Raw genomic sequence first — 18,875 nt, forward strand, 5'->3', positions numbered from 1 at the left:
CCACAAAGACATTCAGACACATTGGTTTCAATAGTAGAGGGTTGCTTAAGTGTGTTAGCTTGTTTCAGTTGAATTATCTTTTGTTTTACACTTTTAATCTCCAGACATAATTCCTCAGCAGAAACTACCACTTCACCTTCCTTAAAAGCATAAGTACATTCTTTCTTAGGAAGTGGGGGCAATTTATCACACAAAGCAAGCATTTGTTCTAATGATTTACACTTAAGTTAAAATTCAACATTTTCCTTTTCCAGTTTATCTACTATACGACTCAAATTACTTACATCATATATTTTTTCATTGAAGTCTATCAAAGGTTCAATTGTTGGTTCATCTTGAGGTTCTACCTTTACATCTAAAGTCTTTTGACATAGTGATTCCGTCTCAAAGAAGATAGTTAATTCATGTGCTAGGTCTTCACAGATTTTAGCATCAGAAACAGGACATGCAGGTAAAGCAGGTAGAATTGGTTTTACATCAAAAGTTGGTTCATCAAACACCTCATATATAGTAATAATGCTAGAACTAGGTTTGTTAAACACTTTATTCTTAAGCATTAAAATGTATTTCTCTAGCATGAGTGTAGGAATATAAACCAATCTACGCTTAGGCACATAGTCAGCATGTTGCATATTCTGTTCATGTTCAGCTAGTTCTTGTAAGAAACTAGGATGTGATTTACCCAATTTAGCATTAATCTTTTCATACATCAAGTTGATTTGATAATATTTCTTAGATGAACGATTAGCAACAACATTATCAAAATCAGCATCAGATGAATGCACAAAATGATATGATAAACTAGCTTGAAAGTAATCAGAATGATATAATCTAGGAACTTTCTTTGAAATTTCATCCAACGTCTTGGGATCTTCATACCCAACCCCCCATCTTTTACCATGAATGGTTTTTGGTCTATTCATAAATATTATTTACTTTGAAAGTTCTATTTCATTTATTGCCTTTGATTGCTCAGTGCGATAAAGTTTATCTTCATATTTAACAAGCTGAGCTTTCATTTCAAGAATTTCTTTATTGAATAGATAAATCTCAGATTTCTTTTTAATGATGATTTCTTCTAATTGAATAATTTTCTTATTCAACTTGGAAATGGTAGGTTCATGTTTTTCTTTTAGGTCAGACAAGTCCTTTTCCAAGAATTTGACTTTTTCCTCAAGACATTTGGACTTTAAACGATAATCAGTTCGTTCAATTTTGATCGGAATAATTGACTTTTTAAGTTCTTCCATCTCAGTGTCCATTGCACTGAGTTGGGTTCTCAAACGATTTGTTTCCGATTGTGATGAAGAAGGTTTAGTCTCATTTAGTTTGATTTTATCTTTTGAAGTTCTGTTTTCAGTTTTCAAACCTTTAACCTTTTTAGTGATTGATAGTAAATTCTTCATCAAGGAGTTTTGCATGTTAATAAAATCAGGTGGGATTTCAGTTAATTGTACCTCATCATCATCAGATGTTGAGTTAGCACTTTCCTTAGCTTCCTTAGCTTTGATAAGCTTGGTCACTTTGCAAACATTTGCATGTTCCTCCTCGGATTCTGACTCATCAGTCCAGTTGAACCAAGTATCATCAACCAGTTTCAGCTCTCCCCAGTTTCCATAACCTTTGCCAACAACATTTTCTTCTTGTAGTAAGCTGCATCCTTCTTCTTTGGCATTTTGCAATCACAAGAAAAATGGCCAGCTTTGCCACAATTGAAACAGGTGGAATCTTCCTTCTTGGAATCATCAGATTGTTGTGGTTGAGGTTTCTTGTAATAAGAGGAAGAAGAAGAATTTTTGCGTTGGTTGGATGATTTGCCTTTGAATTTTTACTTATTCAAAGCCTTTGTGAACATAGCAGCCATCTTGACCAATTCACAGTGAAAATCATCAACATCCGAAAGATCAAGATCTTCAGAATCAGATGACTCTTCAACAAGCACTTTCTTTGATAAGCTTTTGGAAGTGGTGAATGATCTACTCTTTTTCTTAGCAATAAGAGCAAGAGGATCACTCGGAGAAGACTCTTTTCTTTCAGCTTGAAGAGAAGACATAGCTGGTTCATAATGCATAAGAACCCTAACAAGCTCATGAATGTTAAGCTTGTCAATCTCCTTGGTAGATTGAATTATGATTCCATAAGGAGTCCAGTCAGAATTGAGCTTTTTGAGAAACTTCATGTTGATCTCAGCATTCACCTTTTCAATCTTGCACTTTTTCTACTCATTTAGAATACCATTGAAACATCTGTAGGTATCCTTAAGTAATTCCTCGGGTTCTTGCTTAAAATCTTCATAAAGTCCAAGGGCCTTATTCAGCTTAGTGACACTTGTCATGTCATAGCCTTCTTGTTGTCTACGGATCTCATCCCAAATGTCTTTAGCAGATGTGTTGCTATCCACATTCTCAAACAATTCATAAGGAATTGCTTGCATGGTGATATTTTTAGCTTCCATATCACCTTGAGCCCTTTCACGTTTATCACCTGAGAGTTCATAGATTGGAATTGGTACTTCGGTTTCTGGATGATATTCCACAATGGTCCATCTCTTAAAGACGCCTAACTGTATTTTGCTTTCTCACCCTTGTAATCTATGTACTGTGTGATACGATGTAGCCACTGGTAATACTTGCCATCAAACAATACAGGTGGTCTGGAATCGGATCCAATGATTAAGGTATCTTGAGGAGACATAATGATTAAAATGAGGTAAGATTCGGTAAAGATTAGGTAGATCACTAAAACCAGAAATCGGTATAGATTCGGGTTCGGTAAGTACTGTAGCAGATTCGGGTTCGGTAACAGACTCGGTATATCAGATTCTGTATCAGAAACTGATAAAAATAATACGTATCACACCCAAATTCGGTATAGATTCGATTAGCACAAAACAGACTGCCTTAGGTCACTTAAAACCCAAAGTATCAAGTAAAACCGAGATTGTGGTTCGGTATCAGATTCGGATTCGGTATCTGGCTCGGTAGCCAAATTCTGTAACAATTTGAACTAAAAACAATCCAATTCCTTTGAATTAGATTCGATAACCTTGCTGCACAAGAAAAACCAGTTAGTAACACACAGAATATCAAAGAAACCGAATGTGAAATATACCGAATGTCGACTGTAGCAGTTGACAAACCGAGTCTAAGTGTAAAACTTAGAAATTCAATCGAATCCTTGCTCAAACCACACAAACTAACTGCGTATGATCAAACTGAATGTGATAGAATCACAAAACACCACAAACTTTAACTGTTAAGTTGAATTTTCAACTTTGAAGCAGACTCGGTATGGCAGTTGCAATACCGAATGTAGATCAAATCTTCAAATTTTGAAGAATTGAAGAAATTGAACAGTCAAATATGTGATTAAACACCTCACGAGCACAACTGAATCCACAAACCTTCACTTAAACACAGAATCAAGTTGAAAATGATCAATACCGAGAGTTTTAGCCACGAACTCTAAAAATCAACTTGATTCACCATAATTGTTGTTAAAAAGCTGTAATAATGATCAAAACTCTTTCTAATACACCTAATGAAGCTTCACTAAACTTATCACAAGAATCTGAACGTCAGAATATCAAATTCGATGTTACCAAATCAGATTCGACCTAACCGAATGTGATCAGATTCTGTAATGTTCCATCTCTGGATCGATATAGTGATGTAATATCACTCCCTGGAAGCTCTGATACGAAATGATAGGTCAGATCATGGTGAGAATAGAAGAAATGATAAGATTGAGTGAGACTCAGTATGTAAGAACAGATTCGGTATTAGAGAGATTCGGTAAAATTACATTCCACGGCTTCTTAAACTAGTTTACAATGCAATGACTATCTAATTAGGACTACTTAGGTTCCTTATATAGCCCTCTTCTAAGGAACCTTCATTTAGGCTCATATCACATTAACACTATACCACTTTACGGGTCTAACAAAGTACACTTAATGTTAAGATCATTTAAAAATTTAATAATCCAAATAATCTCACAAGTTATTGTAGCTAAAGCTCTATATTCTAATTTAGTAGAAGATCTAGAAACAGTTGCTTGTTTTTTACATTTCCAAGAGATTAATGAACCAGCTAAGAAAATACAATAACCAGTTATAGATTTTTTAGACTCTAGACATTTACCCCAATCAGCATCAGAATAAGCAGTAAGCACACAATTATCAGATACATATTTATTAATGTTAACTCCTTTACCAGGTGCAGACTTTAAATGCCTTAAAACCCTGTATGCAAGTTTGACATGAGACTGTAATGCAGCATGCATAAACTGACTAAGACATTGAACAGTAAAAGATATATCAGGTCTAGTTAAAGTAAGATAAATAAGTTTCCTAATTAGTCTTTGGTATTCAGTAATTTTCCAAGTATCATTTATGTTTAAAGCTTCCATTTCACTATTCATTGCAATAACCCAATTTTTATCATTTTTAGCTTCATAATAATTTTGAGGTTCAACAGACTTATCTAAGTTGGAAAGAAAACAAAGATAAGTATCTGAATTAATTTTAGAAAAATTATTAACATTTTGTATGAGATATCTAACTTTTGTATTAACATCATATTCATTTTTTTTGTGTGGAAAAACTCTAGGTCTAGCAGACCTTCTTAAAACACTTTGATCAACATTATTGTCATCTACTGTATTAGTCTCCAAAGTTTCTTCTACAAAGTTATCATTATTGCCCTAAGGGATGAATAATTCTTAATTTAGACTAGTGGTATCACCTAAGTGACCACTACCACTAGCCTCACTTGATGAACTGGTGGTATCATTTTGATCACTGCCACTAGCTTCATCAGAGTCAATATCAGCTCTCCATTCATCATTGGGTCTTGGAGAATTAATGGATGGTTTTAAAGCAGACTCAAAGAAAGAAAAGTATTCAGAATTAACATCAATATTTTCTGAAATTTTTCATTATTTTTCAATTTAAAAGGAAGAACAGTTTCATAAAACTTTATGTTTCTAGAAAAAATATAAGTTTTATTATCAAGACTATATAATTTGTAACCTTTTTTACATTTGAATAACCAATAAAGACACACTTTTCAGCTTTACTAGAAAATTTATCAGAATTATTTAAAATAGTAGAAAAACACAAACATCCAAAAATTCTCAAATGAGAGAGACTAGGTTTTTTTTATTATAAATGCATTCATAAGGAGACTTTCCACCCAATACAGAAGAAGGCAATCTGTTGGTCAAATAAGTTGTAGTTAAAATACATTAAGTCCACATATAAAGAGGAATATTACTTTTAAAGAGTAAAGATCTTGCAACACTTAAAACATGCATGAGCTTTCTTTCAGCAATTCCATTTTGCTGAGGAGTATAAGCACATGTTGTTTGATGTATAATACCCTTTTCAGTACAAAAAGAATTAAAGTTTTGATTAACAAACTCAGTCTCATTATCACTTCTTATATTTTTAACTTTAACTCCAAACTTATTGTTTAATAATTGAACAAAAGATTTAATATTGTCAACAGTTTCATCTTTGGACTTTAACAAGAAAACCCAAACAGCCCTGGAAAAATCATCAACAATTGTTAAAAAATATTTAAAAACCTCTCTGCTAACAACTTTATAAGGACCCCACAAGTCTAGATGAATTAACTCACCTACAGTCATGGACTTATGATCACTTAAAGGAAAGGGATTTCTAGACTGATTTGCCTTATGACAGATATCACATACATGATTACTGTTATCATCAAGGTCTAGAATTTTAAGGACCTGACTAGCAGGATGCCCAAGTCTGCAGTGTCAGACTTGAGTAGAAACAAAATAACTAAGACTGCAACAAGAAATACCATCTAACATATTCAACAAATACAATCCATCACTTTAACTACTAATCACAGTGTTCAACTTTAGAGTTAAATCCTGAATAAAAAAGTAGATTCATTAAAACTAACAATCAACTTATTGTCTTTAGACAACTTATGAACAGACAGATGACTAACACAATATCCAGAAATAACCAAAACATCAAGTAAAACTAAGTTATTTTTAATTTTTAAATTTTCAAATCTGTCAATTTTAGCAAGAGTTCCATTAGGGTGACCAACAGTTAAATTCAATCTAGAAACATCAACAAGATTAGTCATATTATCACTAGAACCAGTTATATGTTGACTAGCTCCAGAGTCAACAATCTACCCATAATTGGTATTACTAACAGAAGTATTATTTGACTTAGAAAATTCATTAATATTTTCACTAAAAAACACATTATAGTTTGTAAAATTACCTCCCATATAATATGAGCATTTCCAGACAAACTATTATCCTTGATAAGACTCGTCAGCTTATTTATCTGCTCACTAGAAAAAGGATAAGAACTAGAATTCTGTTTTTCACTGTTTCGAGCACAAGTAGCAGAGTTAGACATTTGAGAATAATCATTGGTCATAGCATTATTATTTTTATATCCAACCTTCTGTCCCAGATTCTTATTAGTATTGTAGCCCTTAACCCACCAGGAAGGATACCCAACAACTTCATAACATCTATCAATAGTATGACCATCCCTATTACATTTAGTACATTTTAAGTTTGGGTTAGGACCTTTTCCAACTCTTTTTGAATTATCAAATGTTTTAGAAACCAGAAAAGTTGAACTTTGACTTTTGTTTGTTAAAGCTTGAGAAGAACCTCTATGAGATTCTTCTCTTGAAATAGTTGTAAAAGCATATTTCACATTTGGTAGAGGATCACTGGTTAAAATATTACTACTAATGGTTGAAAAAGAGTCATCTAAGCCCATTAAGAAGTGCATTAGGTAGATAAGATCATTATGAGTTTTAAAATCTTTATTTGCATCATAAACACATGTAGGTAGTTTAACCAAAGCATCAAACTGTTTCCATAAAGAAATTAACTTGTGATAATAATCAGAAATAGTAGAACCACTTTGAGTTATAGAATTAATTTTGTGATGTAAATTATAAGTAATTGACTCATCAATCTTAACATAAGTTTCTTTCAGTTCATCCCAAACAACCTTAGCAGATACACTAAATACTTGAGCAACAAATAAATCCTCAGATATAGATTTCAAAATCCAGGACAACGCCACAGAATTACATATATCCCACTGACTCATAAGCACAGAATCAGAAGTATGTTTAACACAAGTTCCATCAATAAACCCTACTTTATTTTTAGTTTGTAAAGCAAGTAACATACTCCTACTTCAAACATTATAGTTCTCAGTGCCTTTTAATTTTAAAGAAATAAGAGCAGTTGTACTAGTATCACTAGGGTGAAGATACAATGGATATCCAAAATCAATATCACTCACTTGAGTGATCTTTGATCCATCACTCTCATCTGATTTAGTCATGATAGCAAACAGTTACTAAACAAAATAATAAAAACAATTAAAGAACAATTAAACCCTAAAGGAAAACCGCAGCAGTGATCTTCATAAGTGAGTTCTCAAAAGGATCTCACTCCAGGTCTTACTATGGGTCCTCTCTGCTATCAAGAACCCACTTAGCAACAAAAAAATAAGAACAAGAAATAATAGCACACAGTTAGCAAGAAATATGAAAACACAAGAACAAGAACAAAAAATAACAAGAGGCCTTGGCTATGGACCAAGTATGAAACACCAAGGGGCAGTTAATCCACAAATCGTATTGTGAACTCCTTGGGTCAGGTACTTGCCACCAACACAAGAGATATTAGAGGTGTTACAGAGTAATCCACGCACAGAAGCAAGGAATCAACACTTGAACACAACGGAAGACTTAGACCACAGAACCAGCCGAAGGATTTCGATATGAAACCCTGACCCTAATTCTTTGAAATAAGAAGAAATCAAACTAACAATCAACAGATTAGCGGATATATTATCACCAATCTAACCGATCTTCAACACAATCACCAGATTCAAAGAAAACTCGAAGAAACCCTAAATCGATCGAAACCCTTGAACACGAACAATCAATCGATCATATTCTTCCCTCTCTACTCTGATACCACGGAGAATTTACACAAACAAACTTACAAACAAACTAGGTTCACAATCTATGAACCAAAATTAACTAGAAACTGAAGATCCAAAATTACAAAAAATAAGATGATGAATATGATAACGAATAATGAAAAAATAAAAAGAACCCTAATCTATACCAAAATAATTAGGTCGGTGGCAACTATCTCAAAATGACAGAAACAGTCCCTAAAGTAACAAAAGAGATTCAATTACCTCTCAACTATGTATTTAACTAAATTAAACCCCATATCATATGTTGTTTTATATTTAGTAAATAATGGTTAGCAAAGAATCTGTGACCTTCAATCTTGAGGTCTTCTAATCACCAATATTCCAGGATAAAGATTGCAGCCTTTGATCATCCCAACTTTGAACAGTTGTACAATTAATTTATAGGATATTAATTAGTTAAAGTTAATTAAGTTGTTAAGTAGGTAATTGTTTTTTAAATGGATGGAGGCAGAAGATGTAAATAGAAATATAAAATATATAAAGTTGAAGACACGATGGATATATTATATTGATGAATATGACATGTAGTGATGCTCGATCTTAGATTGAAACATGATATATATATATATATATATATATATATATATATATATATATATATATATATATAATATGGTGTCCACTACATCCACAGTTCATACTGAATAGCATCACAAAATGTCCAGCTCTTCGTGGGTTTTTGTGACTAGTTTACTAATAGTTGTAACTACTACTTCCCAGCTTCTGCTTGCAGGTGTCCATGGAATTAGTAGTCGTAGTAGTAGTAATCCACTACACTCAATATGTAGTACAACCTTGTACCCGGACATATGCTACTCCACCTTAACCACCGCAGATGTTGATGCTGCTGCTGCTGCTGCTGCTAATACTAGTAGTCTCTCAACTCAAAAACATTTAATCCAAGTTACCCTCAATAAAACTAAAGAGATCATTCAAGCCAATATCTTCACCATAAACAACTTCCTCACGGGAAGAACTACTACCACCCCCATCATGATCACCAACCGCACCAAAATAGCTCTCCATGATTGCCTTCACTTGGGAGCTGAAACCATACGAAGATTGGACATGGTCATCCAACACCTTACAGACTACCATCCAACACCCAATTACTACTATAATAAAAAGAAGAAATCATCAGATCCACTAATTATAATCAACAACCTTAAAACCTTCATGAGCACTACCATCACCAACAAAGAAACCTGCTTGGATGGCTTTACTCATGATGCACCAAGTAAGCGGTTGCTGAGAAAATCAATTAAAAATGGTCAGGATTACGGTGGAAAGATGTGTAGCAATGTCCTTGCTATGATTAGCAACATCATCACACAAGATGATGTTGAGTATGAGACTAATATTAATAATAAAATTAACATGGATGAGCAGCAGAAATTAGTTGTGATCAGGATGTGGCCCGAGTGGTTGTCTGCAGGAGACAGGAAGCTGTTGCAGTCGGAGACGGTAACTCCAAACGTGACTGTGGCGACAGATGGTAGCGGAGATTACACGACGGTTGGGGCAGCTGTGGCTGCAGCACCATCCAAAAGTGTAAACAGGTATGTGATTAAGATAGCAGCAGGGGTGTACAGAGAGAATGTTGCAATTCCAAGTAGCAAAACAAATATTATGTTTATAGGGGACGGAAGAAGTAACACTATTATTACTGCCAGTGAGAGTGTGGCCGGCGGTAACTCCACCTTCGACTCTGCTACCGTAGGTACGTACTAACCCAATACGTAATTACTACACTATATATTACAGTATTAATTACATGTTTAATTTTAAACCACCACATTTGGTTTCTACGGTACCATTCGTCGAAATAGGCCAATCAAATTGGTTGATTTTTATGCCTTTTATAGAATATATAAATAAATAAATTTAGTTGTAACATTATGGCAAACTAGATTAGGAATAAGTAAAGTTGTTGGTTATACTAATTAATGTTGCATTGTCTAGAAATTATTTACTCATATTAAATTTGACATAACACCGCTAAACAGATCTTTTAGAGATAGTGGAGATCTTTTAGAGATAGTGGCTAAAATCAAAGTAAAATCAACGTTGCTTAAGTTAGCTAGGGAACCATTTGTTCAAAAGTCTGATCAATCAACTAATTGCTACTATAGCTTATTATTCCCTCCGTCTCAAATCTATTGTCCATTGACAAAAAAACACATAGTTTAAGAAAAAAATACATGACACATGTACTTTTCTGTTAACTTTCCAGTTTTACCTCTTACTTTTTCTTTCTCATTTAATCTTATCCACATACATTAGCGATGGGGTCGGGGTTATTATCGTTGTATCGGCATAGTCGAAACGGGAGATGATGGCAACAGTTGGTTTAGTCCCCCTCGGGTGATCTCAATCGCGGTTCAAAAAAAAAAATAGAACTTAATTTTCTTATTCTTTTCTATTTATGAAAGTGGACAATTAATTTGGGACATCCCAAAATGAAATACTGGACTATAGATTTGAGACGGAGGTATGTACAAATGTACGATACGTTACAAAATTAGCTGGATCACATAACTTTTTATTTTTTATTATAATAAGAACAAAAGATAATATGCATTTTTTATCTGAAAAAGACAAATAATCTTTTACTCTATCAATATCTCTAATTCTCTATAATGGGAGATTAATACACAAAATTATGAACAGTATCCGCATGACCTGATTCATTTTATCTTTGTGCTAATTTTTTTTCCTTTCTAAAAGACAAAATTGTACCCGTCACAGCATGCAAGGTTTGTTTTTTTTTTTTTTTTTGAAAGGCAAAGATTTTATTAAGCATTGAATTTACATGGAACCATACTTAAGGAAAGTATGGGATCGAACTTACAGGAAAAAAACTACACTAAACAAACGACTAGCAGGATACATCGAATTCAGATTATTACTACCAGGAAGAGAATTATCCTATGTCATCGAAATATCTAGGATTTCCAATCCACTGAAGCCAATCGAGGTTGATATGTTTAGCGCGATTCGATATCCATTCGAAGCACTTTAGTTGGATTTCATGGAATCTCATTGCCACCGTGGTACTCGATTTCCTGAACAATTTGTGATTACGGTTTCGCCATATCGTGTATGCACATACCCACATACAAGCTTGACGAATGCTTGGTTTTGATCCTATGTTTGTAAGCATGCTTCCTTTAAGAATATCGTTTAATGACCAAGTGTTGTTGCTATAGATGCCGAGCCAACGAAACACTCTATCCCATAATTCTTTTGCAAAGGAGCAGTCTTTGAGTATATGCTCGCTTTTTTCGATGTCATTGTCGCAAACCGGGCATCTAACTGAGTCTAGGTCTATCCCTCTTTTGTCCAACTCAAAACGTACCGGTAATCTGTTCTTTAACGCCCTCCAAATGAACACCCCTATCTTTTCGGGTATTAATCTGTTTCGCAGTGTTTCGTTACCACCACTCGAAGGTTGCTGCAACTTCTGATTAACGAGATCGGCCATCGCAGATGTTGAATAAACCCCGTTGCTTTGTAGAGTCCAAGCCCAAGTGTCCTCGTCCATGTCACTGTACTTGAATCCCGCAAGTAATTCTGATAATGAATGCAGTTCGGTTAAGGAGCGACCGCTAGGATCCCTGCACCAATTCCATGAAAAATTCCACGAGTCGTTGTGCTTTGTAAAACGAGCATCAACCGAAGCGTTTGCATCCGCCTCTAACCTGAAAATTCTCCCATATCGTTCGCATAGGGGTCGGTCTCCGATCCATTGGTCTTTCCAAAACAACGTGTCTGCACCATTACTTATCACCTTGACAAAAGAGTTAGCAAAGCATAGATCGAGTTTTGACAAGTCCTTATGTATGTTAATAATGCTATTCCAAGTTGACCCGTGACCCCCAACCCGATTTGAACTCATAGGACCCAACCCCCCATCTCGCCCGTAAATACTTTGGATGACTTTTACCCAAAAAGCGTTTTTCTCTTTTCGAAATCGCCACCACCACTTCCCTAATAATGCTAAATTTTTGGATTTAAGTGACCCGATATTGAGCCCCCCCGATTCATAAGACCCAAGAATTGTTTCCCATTTAACCCAAGGCATCTTAGAATTATCCCCGGTCCCGCCCCAAAAGAAATTTCGTCTCAAACCTTCGAGCATGTTAATGACACACGATGGAGCGCGAAAGAGGGAGAAAGCATACAACGGTAGACTACTGAGAACCGACTTTATGAGAGTGATGCGACCCCCGTACGAAGATGTTTTGGCCTTCCAATCAGACAATTTCTTTTTGAATTTTTCTACAACCGAATCCCAATCCTTTGCCTTGTTCATCTTGCATCCTAAAGGAATACCGAGGTATGTAAACGGAAGTGCCCCTACACTACACCCCATAACCGTAGCCATCTCTTGAACTGAATTGGAGGTGACTCCTACGCCATATAAACAACTTTTTCCGAAGTTAACTTTTAGACCCGAGATCATCTCAAAGTATTTTAAGAGTTTCATTATGTTCTTCGCGTTACGTTTATCCCATTCACCGAAAAAATCGTATCGTCTGCGTATTGCAAGTGGGAGATCACTACCTTATCTTCTCCTACATTAAGCCCTCGGATCGTTCGATGCTCTACCGCCTTTTTTGTTAGTCGATGTAATCCCTCGGCCGCAATTATGAAGAGATATGGCGATGGTGGATCACCTTGGCGTACACCCTTTTCCATGCTAAATTCAATCGTGGGCGAACCGTTAACTAGTACCGAAACAGAAGGGGACTTTAAACATTCTTTTATCCACGAACGCCATTTAGAACCGAAGCCCATACATCCCATGACTGAATCTAAGAATTTCCAGTTTAGGCTATCAAACGCCTTTTCGAAGTCCACCTTGAAGATTAGACTTTTTTGCTTCTTCCTCTTCTGTTCGTCCATGGTTTCAGATGCAATCAGAATACCGTCCAATATTTGCCTCCCCTTTATGAATGCACTCTGCTCGGAATCTATTATCATGGGGATTACTTTTCGGATGCGGTTAGCGAGAATTTTCGAGAGGATCTTGTAGTAGCTTCCGATTAAGCTGATAGGCCGATAATCCCCAAGTCCGATGGGATCCTTTTTTTTCGGGATGAGAGTTACGAATGAGGCGTTGCAGCCTTTTGAGATGGAATTAGTGTTCCAGAACCAATCGATCGCCGCAGTGAGGTCATCTTTAATCAACCACCAAAACTTTTTGAAGAACTTCATGTTGAAACCATCCGGCCTCGGGGCTTTCGAGTCCCCGCAAGATTTTATTGCTTCCCATATTTCACTTTCTAGGAAACGCGATTCTAATTTTTCAGCTTCAGAAGCAGGATAGAATTAAATTCGAGGTTATGCATCCCCTCAATCTCCTTTTCAGTCGCCTGGTTAATCATGTAGTGGTTCCGAAAAAAATTAAAAACTTCTTCCTCAATGGCACTTGGACTTTCCTGCCATATTCCGTTGACGTATAAACCGCGAATATTGGACTTGTTAAGTTTGCGTCTGATCGAGGAATGAAAGTATTTTGAGTTTTCATCGCCTTCCGCGGCCCACTTCAACCGAGCTTTTTGTTTTAACATCGATCTTTTTTCCTTTTCCCTTTTGAGCCAATGACACCTGGCCTGTAACCATTTCTCACGCTCATCATCAGAAAGTTGATCATTGTCAGCTTTCTTCTCGAGTCCCATGACGATTTCTTTTGCATTGGCGATGTCCCAGTCGATCGATCCATACTGAGTTTTGCTCCAAGATCTTAAAGCTTCCTTGACATTTTTTATTTTATTCCGAAGACGACAGTCGCCTCTTGATCCCGATACGTTTATGTTCCAGGCTTGCTCGATAACTTTTTCCACATCTTTATTTTCCAACCAAATATCAAATATTTTAAATGGTTTGGGTCCAAAATCGGTGTTTTTGTCGCGTAAGAGGATTGGACAGTGATCAGAGGTATTACGGTCCAGACCAATGGTAGATACATCCCCCCAAGTGTCGAGGAAGCTTTCCGAGACTAGAAAACGATCCAACTTACTTAGCTTCATTCCATCGTCACTTATTCTTGTAAAATTTCTCCCAATAAGTGGAACCTCCAACAGATGCGATTTATCAATGAAGTCGTTAAAAAGAGCAGCACGTTTTTCGATGTATTGACAATGTAAACGTTCGGCCGGGTGCCTTACTTCGTTAAAGTCTCCACATATGACCCACTCCGCGTCATTAAATTCTATTAGTTTCTCCAAGCTATTCCAGAACTCGATTTTCCCCTCATCATGATGAGGACCGTAGACGTTAACGAATATGGGTTCAGTATTTTTCCCAATCCAAGTACCTTTGACTGCTAGGTAATACCTACCTTCGACTGCATTAGACACTTTGAAGGAGTTTGTGTCCCAAATAATAAACAAGCCGCCCGATTTGCCAACCTTTGGTTTTTGAATGTATCCAAACTCAGCGCTCCCCCAAACGTATTCTATCCAATTATCGGTTACCTCGGGGCATTTAGATTCTTGGATGGCAACAATCTGAGGTAATTCGGAGAGGCGAATACTTCTAAACCAGTTGATTTTTCCTTCGGTATTATCATCGAACCCGAATCCACGAATATTAATAGAAAGCATCTTCATAATCAAACAATAGGAAACGAAAAAAGAGTGGGGGGTTACTGTGGTTTTTCCACACAATGCAACCCAAACTTTTCCCCAAAAACCCATGAACCCCACACTACTTTCAGAGATAGCAGATGAATTCTTTTTCGAAGCCCCAGATGGGTCTCTTGTTGACCTGGAAACCTTGTAGCTTTTGCCATTATTTTTTGGGAATAACCGTGGCTCTTTGGACAGCTTAGAGCTTTTACTGGCTATGCCTTTGCCTTTACTAGACGAACAATTTTGTAGGGTTCTAGGATTACCTCTTGCCACACTTTTGATGCGCATCATACGTGAAGAAGTTTTCCATCCAATCATAGAATTCCAAGTATGACTATTAACTCGAAGGGGGTTCTTTTTAGGGTGTGGAGAGTGGGGAATATCTCTGGAGGGAAAAGGCTGGAGGGAGAGTGGGGAATTCCAAGGTTTGTAACTCGTTATATTATTATTATTATTATTATTATTATTATTATTATTATTATTATTATTATTATTATTATTATTATTATTATTATTATTATTATTATTATTATTATTATTATTATTATTATTATTATTATTATTATTATTATTATTATTATTATTATTATTATTATTATTATTATTATTATTATTATTATTATTATTATTATTATTATTATTATTATTATTATTATTATTATTATTATTATTATTATTATTATTATTATTATTATTATTATTATTATTATTATTATTATTATTATTATTATTATTATTATTATTATTATTATTATTATTATTATTATTATTATTATTATTATTATTATTATTATTATTATTATTATTATTATTATTATTATTATTATTATTATTATTATTATTATTATTATTATTATTATTATTATTATTATTATTATTATTATTATTATTATTATTATTATTATTATTATTATTATTATTATTATTATTATTATTATTATTATTATTATTATTATTATTATTATTATTATTATTATTATTATTATTATTATTATTATTATTATTATTATTATTATTATTATTATTATTATTATTATTATTATTATTATTATTATTATTATTATTATTATTATTATTATTATTATTATTATTATTATTATTATTATTATTATTATTATTATTATTATTATTATTATTATTATTATTATTATTATTATTATTATTATTATTATTATTATTATTATTATTATTATTATTATTATTATTATACGGATGCAGATGTGCATCAATGAAATGCATTTTTTCTTATAGGTGATGATTATTTTAAATATATACATACAAACGTGGAAAGGTTACAGACTTACAATGAATCATAATCATAGTATTCCCTCGTCACATATTTATTGTAATCAGACATAAAATATACAGTTTAAAGAAATATCATTAAAGTAGTACTTTCTGTTTACTTTTCAATTTTACCCTTACTTTTTTCTTTCTTTTTCAATCTTACCCGGATACATTAAGGGCATAATATAACTTAATTTTCTTGTTCATTTCTATTTATAGAAGTGGACAATAAATTTATAATATCTCAAAATGAAATATTGGATAATAAATTAGGGACGAGGGAGTATATTGTTAATACTTAAAATGATCGATCTGGCAAGAGTTTTATAAATGGGAAGTGATAATTTCACTTGTATTTTTTATTCATTCACTATAAAATTGTGTTTCTTTCCAGAATTATCCTCCAATATATTTAATAAGAAAATTGCATAATACATCATTTAAGGATAAAATAGTAATTTTAAGTGGATTTAGTAAAATGAAAAGTTGAAATGTTAATCCCCTCCCCTAAATAAATAAATTATATGAGTATTTGTCTTTTAATAGGATTAATCAATTCATCAATCAATGGAACGATGATGTGACTCTTTCTTTCTCCATTCACACAACTCGATCTGTTTTCTTTTTCCGACTAAACTATAAATTTGCTTTCCATCAATCAATATTTTGAAATACTATATTAGTATATGTTGTTGGAACACCACCGGACCTTTAATAATTCATAAACATCCAAATGAGTTAAAGTAAGAAAGAAAATCAAGTTGCATACGAGTGAGAAAATGAGAAAATGGAACAAAACAATTCTCTGTTTTATTTTGCTCAACTAAAACTCAGATTACAATATACTTACTTATATACGGAGTACTAAAAAGCAATAGCAAACTATAACCCATCAATCCTAAAAAACTGTTGACTACACTTCCATCATTAAATATAAACAAATAAATCCTAACTTATCAAACCATATACCGATTAATTAAGACTAATGCTAACACAAAACATAAATAATGATTAATCTAAACTTGGGATAAATATTAGATCGTTTAATTCCAACAGTTGTATTGAAAATGACATCATGATTAAATCTAACTTTTTGAATATGAGTCCTAACTAATTGGCTTGTTTAACTTTTGCACTTTTTTTTTACACTGACTTTGCACGTTGAAATGTCTCTCTTTATATATGCAAAAAAAAAAAAAATAAATAAATAAAAAATAAAAAGAGAAACTTTATTACAAAACCACTTGTTACAAACGCACACATTACACATACATGTAGTATATATGTACTCCGTAACATATATATACCTTTTTCTAATTTCTAACCTAAATTTTGTACATTTCAAATCTATATGCTGATATGCATATGCAGCATATGCGTGGGACCTCCATGAGCTTTTGTCTTTTGATTTTGATTTACAACCAAACAGGATTCTAATGTATACTAGTACCAACCATATACGTGTTTAATTTCAACTAAGAAAGTAACAAATCATGATGGAATGGAAATGGAAATGGAAATGGTACTCCGTATTAATTTACTGTAGTTTGTCCCCATTTAAAGTTAATTATTTTAAGAGTTTCGTTCGTGGGACAGACCACCCTCACCACTTTAATTAAAGGACTGTTAATGATAATATGGGGTGTAGCAAGTATATGATAATATGGGTGAAATACATAATATATGATATATGATATATTACATATGGTATAGTATAATGTAGCAAGTATAGATAATTAGACATTGATATGTCATGGGATTCTTATATATATATGTGTGTGTATTTCACGTATAGCGGCGGTTGGTGATGGATTTTTGGCACGAGATATTACATTTCAAAATGCAGCAGGACCGGCTGGTGAACAAGCAGTTGCATTACGTGTTGGTTCTGATTTGTCTGCATTTTATAGATGTGGTATGTTAGCCTACCAAGATACCCTGTACGTCCATTCTAATCGTCAGTTCTACGTTAACTGCATGATTGTTGGCACCGTCGATTTCATATTTGGGAATGCAGCTGTAGTGTTCCAAAACTGTGACATCCAGGCCCGTCTTCCAGGGCCCAAACAAAAGAACATGGTTACTGCTCAAGGGAGGACCGATCCAAACCAGAATACTGGCATTGTGATTCAAAAGTGCAGAATAAGTGGGACTTCTGACCTACTACCAGTTATAGCTACGTATCCAACATATCTTGGAAGACCATGGAAAGAATATTCAAGAACAGTGGTAATGCAATCGACAATCAGTGATGTGATAAACCCTGCAGGATGGTACCCTTGGGATGGTGATTTTGCTCTAAACACCTTGTATTACAGAGAGTACCAAAACACTGGGCCTGGGGCTGATACATCAAATAGGGTCACATGGCCAGGTTGGGGAGTCATTACAAATACTACCGAGGCACAGAGTTTTACTGCAGGATCCTTCATTGATGGAGGTAGTTGGTTACAATCCACTGGCTTTCCTTACTCCCTTGGTTTGTAGTAATAATCTTTAAATATTACTCGATCAATTTGTTATTTAATAAATAATTTCTAGCTACCTGGTGTGCTAGCTAGCTAGGACATCATGTCACATCGTCGTTCTTATATATGTTCGTGATTTTGTTAAAATACAATGTATCAGTTATGTTTATCTTTATTATTATTATTATTATTATTATGATTATGATTATGATGATTTCCTTTTAATGGATAGTACCTACATCATATATTATTGGAAATCAAGCTTTTACAATCGCACAATTCAAGTATATTTTGCAGATATAAAATAAAAAATAAAAAATTAAAGGCCAGGGCAATTTTCTGAGATTATTTCTTCAGAAACAGAAATATGAACACAAAAGAAGCTATTGAATACACCAAACTTTCTTAGCAGTTGACTTTAATGGACTATGAAACTGCCGTTGG

General features: G+C 33.8%; 4 protein-coding genes across 4 annotated transcripts; 1 reads left to right on the plus strand and 3 right to left on the minus strand.

The window, feature by feature from the left end:
* Positions 1-2,218: 2,218 nt before the first annotated feature.
* On the minus strand, positions 2,219-2,694 carry LOC139839385 (uncharacterized). The gene is made up of 2 exons (XM_071829449.1): positions 2,583-2,694; positions 2,219-2,484 (listed from the first exon to the last, which is right to left on the minus strand). The coding sequence occupies exons 1-2, from the start codon at positions 2,692-2,694 to the stop codon at positions 2,219-2,221; spliced, it is 378 nt and encodes a 125-aa protein (XP_071685550.1).
* A 186-nt stretch (positions 2,695-2,880) lies between these two features.
* LOC139839387 (secreted RxLR effector protein 161-like) lies at positions 2,881-4,422 on the minus strand. Its single transcript, XM_071829450.1, has 3 exons — positions 3,999-4,422; positions 3,096-3,199; positions 2,881-2,991 (listed from the first exon to the last, which is right to left on the minus strand). Exons 1-3 carry the CDS (start codon positions 4,420-4,422, stop codon positions 2,881-2,883), a joined length of 639 nt encoding a protein of 212 aa, XP_071685551.1.
* Positions 4,423-4,722: 300 nt separating this feature from the next.
* Positions 4,723-7,369, minus strand: LOC139839388 (uncharacterized). The gene is made up of 6 exons (XM_071829451.1): positions 7,226-7,369; positions 6,275-7,120; positions 5,940-6,179; positions 5,758-5,837; positions 5,277-5,548; positions 4,723-4,925 (listed from the first exon to the last, which is right to left on the minus strand). Exons 1-6 carry the CDS (start codon positions 7,367-7,369, stop codon positions 4,723-4,725), a joined length of 1,785 nt encoding a protein of 594 aa, XP_071685552.1.
* A 1,307-nt stretch (positions 7,370-8,676) lies between these two features.
* Positions 8,677-18,589, plus strand: LOC139904058 (pectinesterase-like). Its single transcript, XM_071885992.1, has 2 exons — positions 8,677-9,758; positions 17,759-18,589. The coding sequence occupies exons 1-2, from the start codon at positions 8,696-8,698 to the stop codon at positions 18,448-18,450; spliced, it is 1,755 nt and encodes a 584-aa protein (XP_071742093.1). The 5' UTR covers positions 8,677-8,695; the 3' UTR covers positions 18,451-18,589.
* Positions 18,590-18,875: the final 286 nt, after the last annotated feature.

This window comes from Rutidosis leptorrhynchoides, chromosome 4 (genome assembly GCF_046630445.1).
Source record: "Rutidosis leptorrhynchoides isolate AG116_Rl617_1_P2 chromosome 4, CSIRO_AGI_Rlap_v1, whole genome shotgun sequence".
NCBI lineage: Eukaryota > Viridiplantae > Streptophyta > Magnoliopsida > Asterales > Asteraceae > Rutidosis > Rutidosis leptorrhynchoides.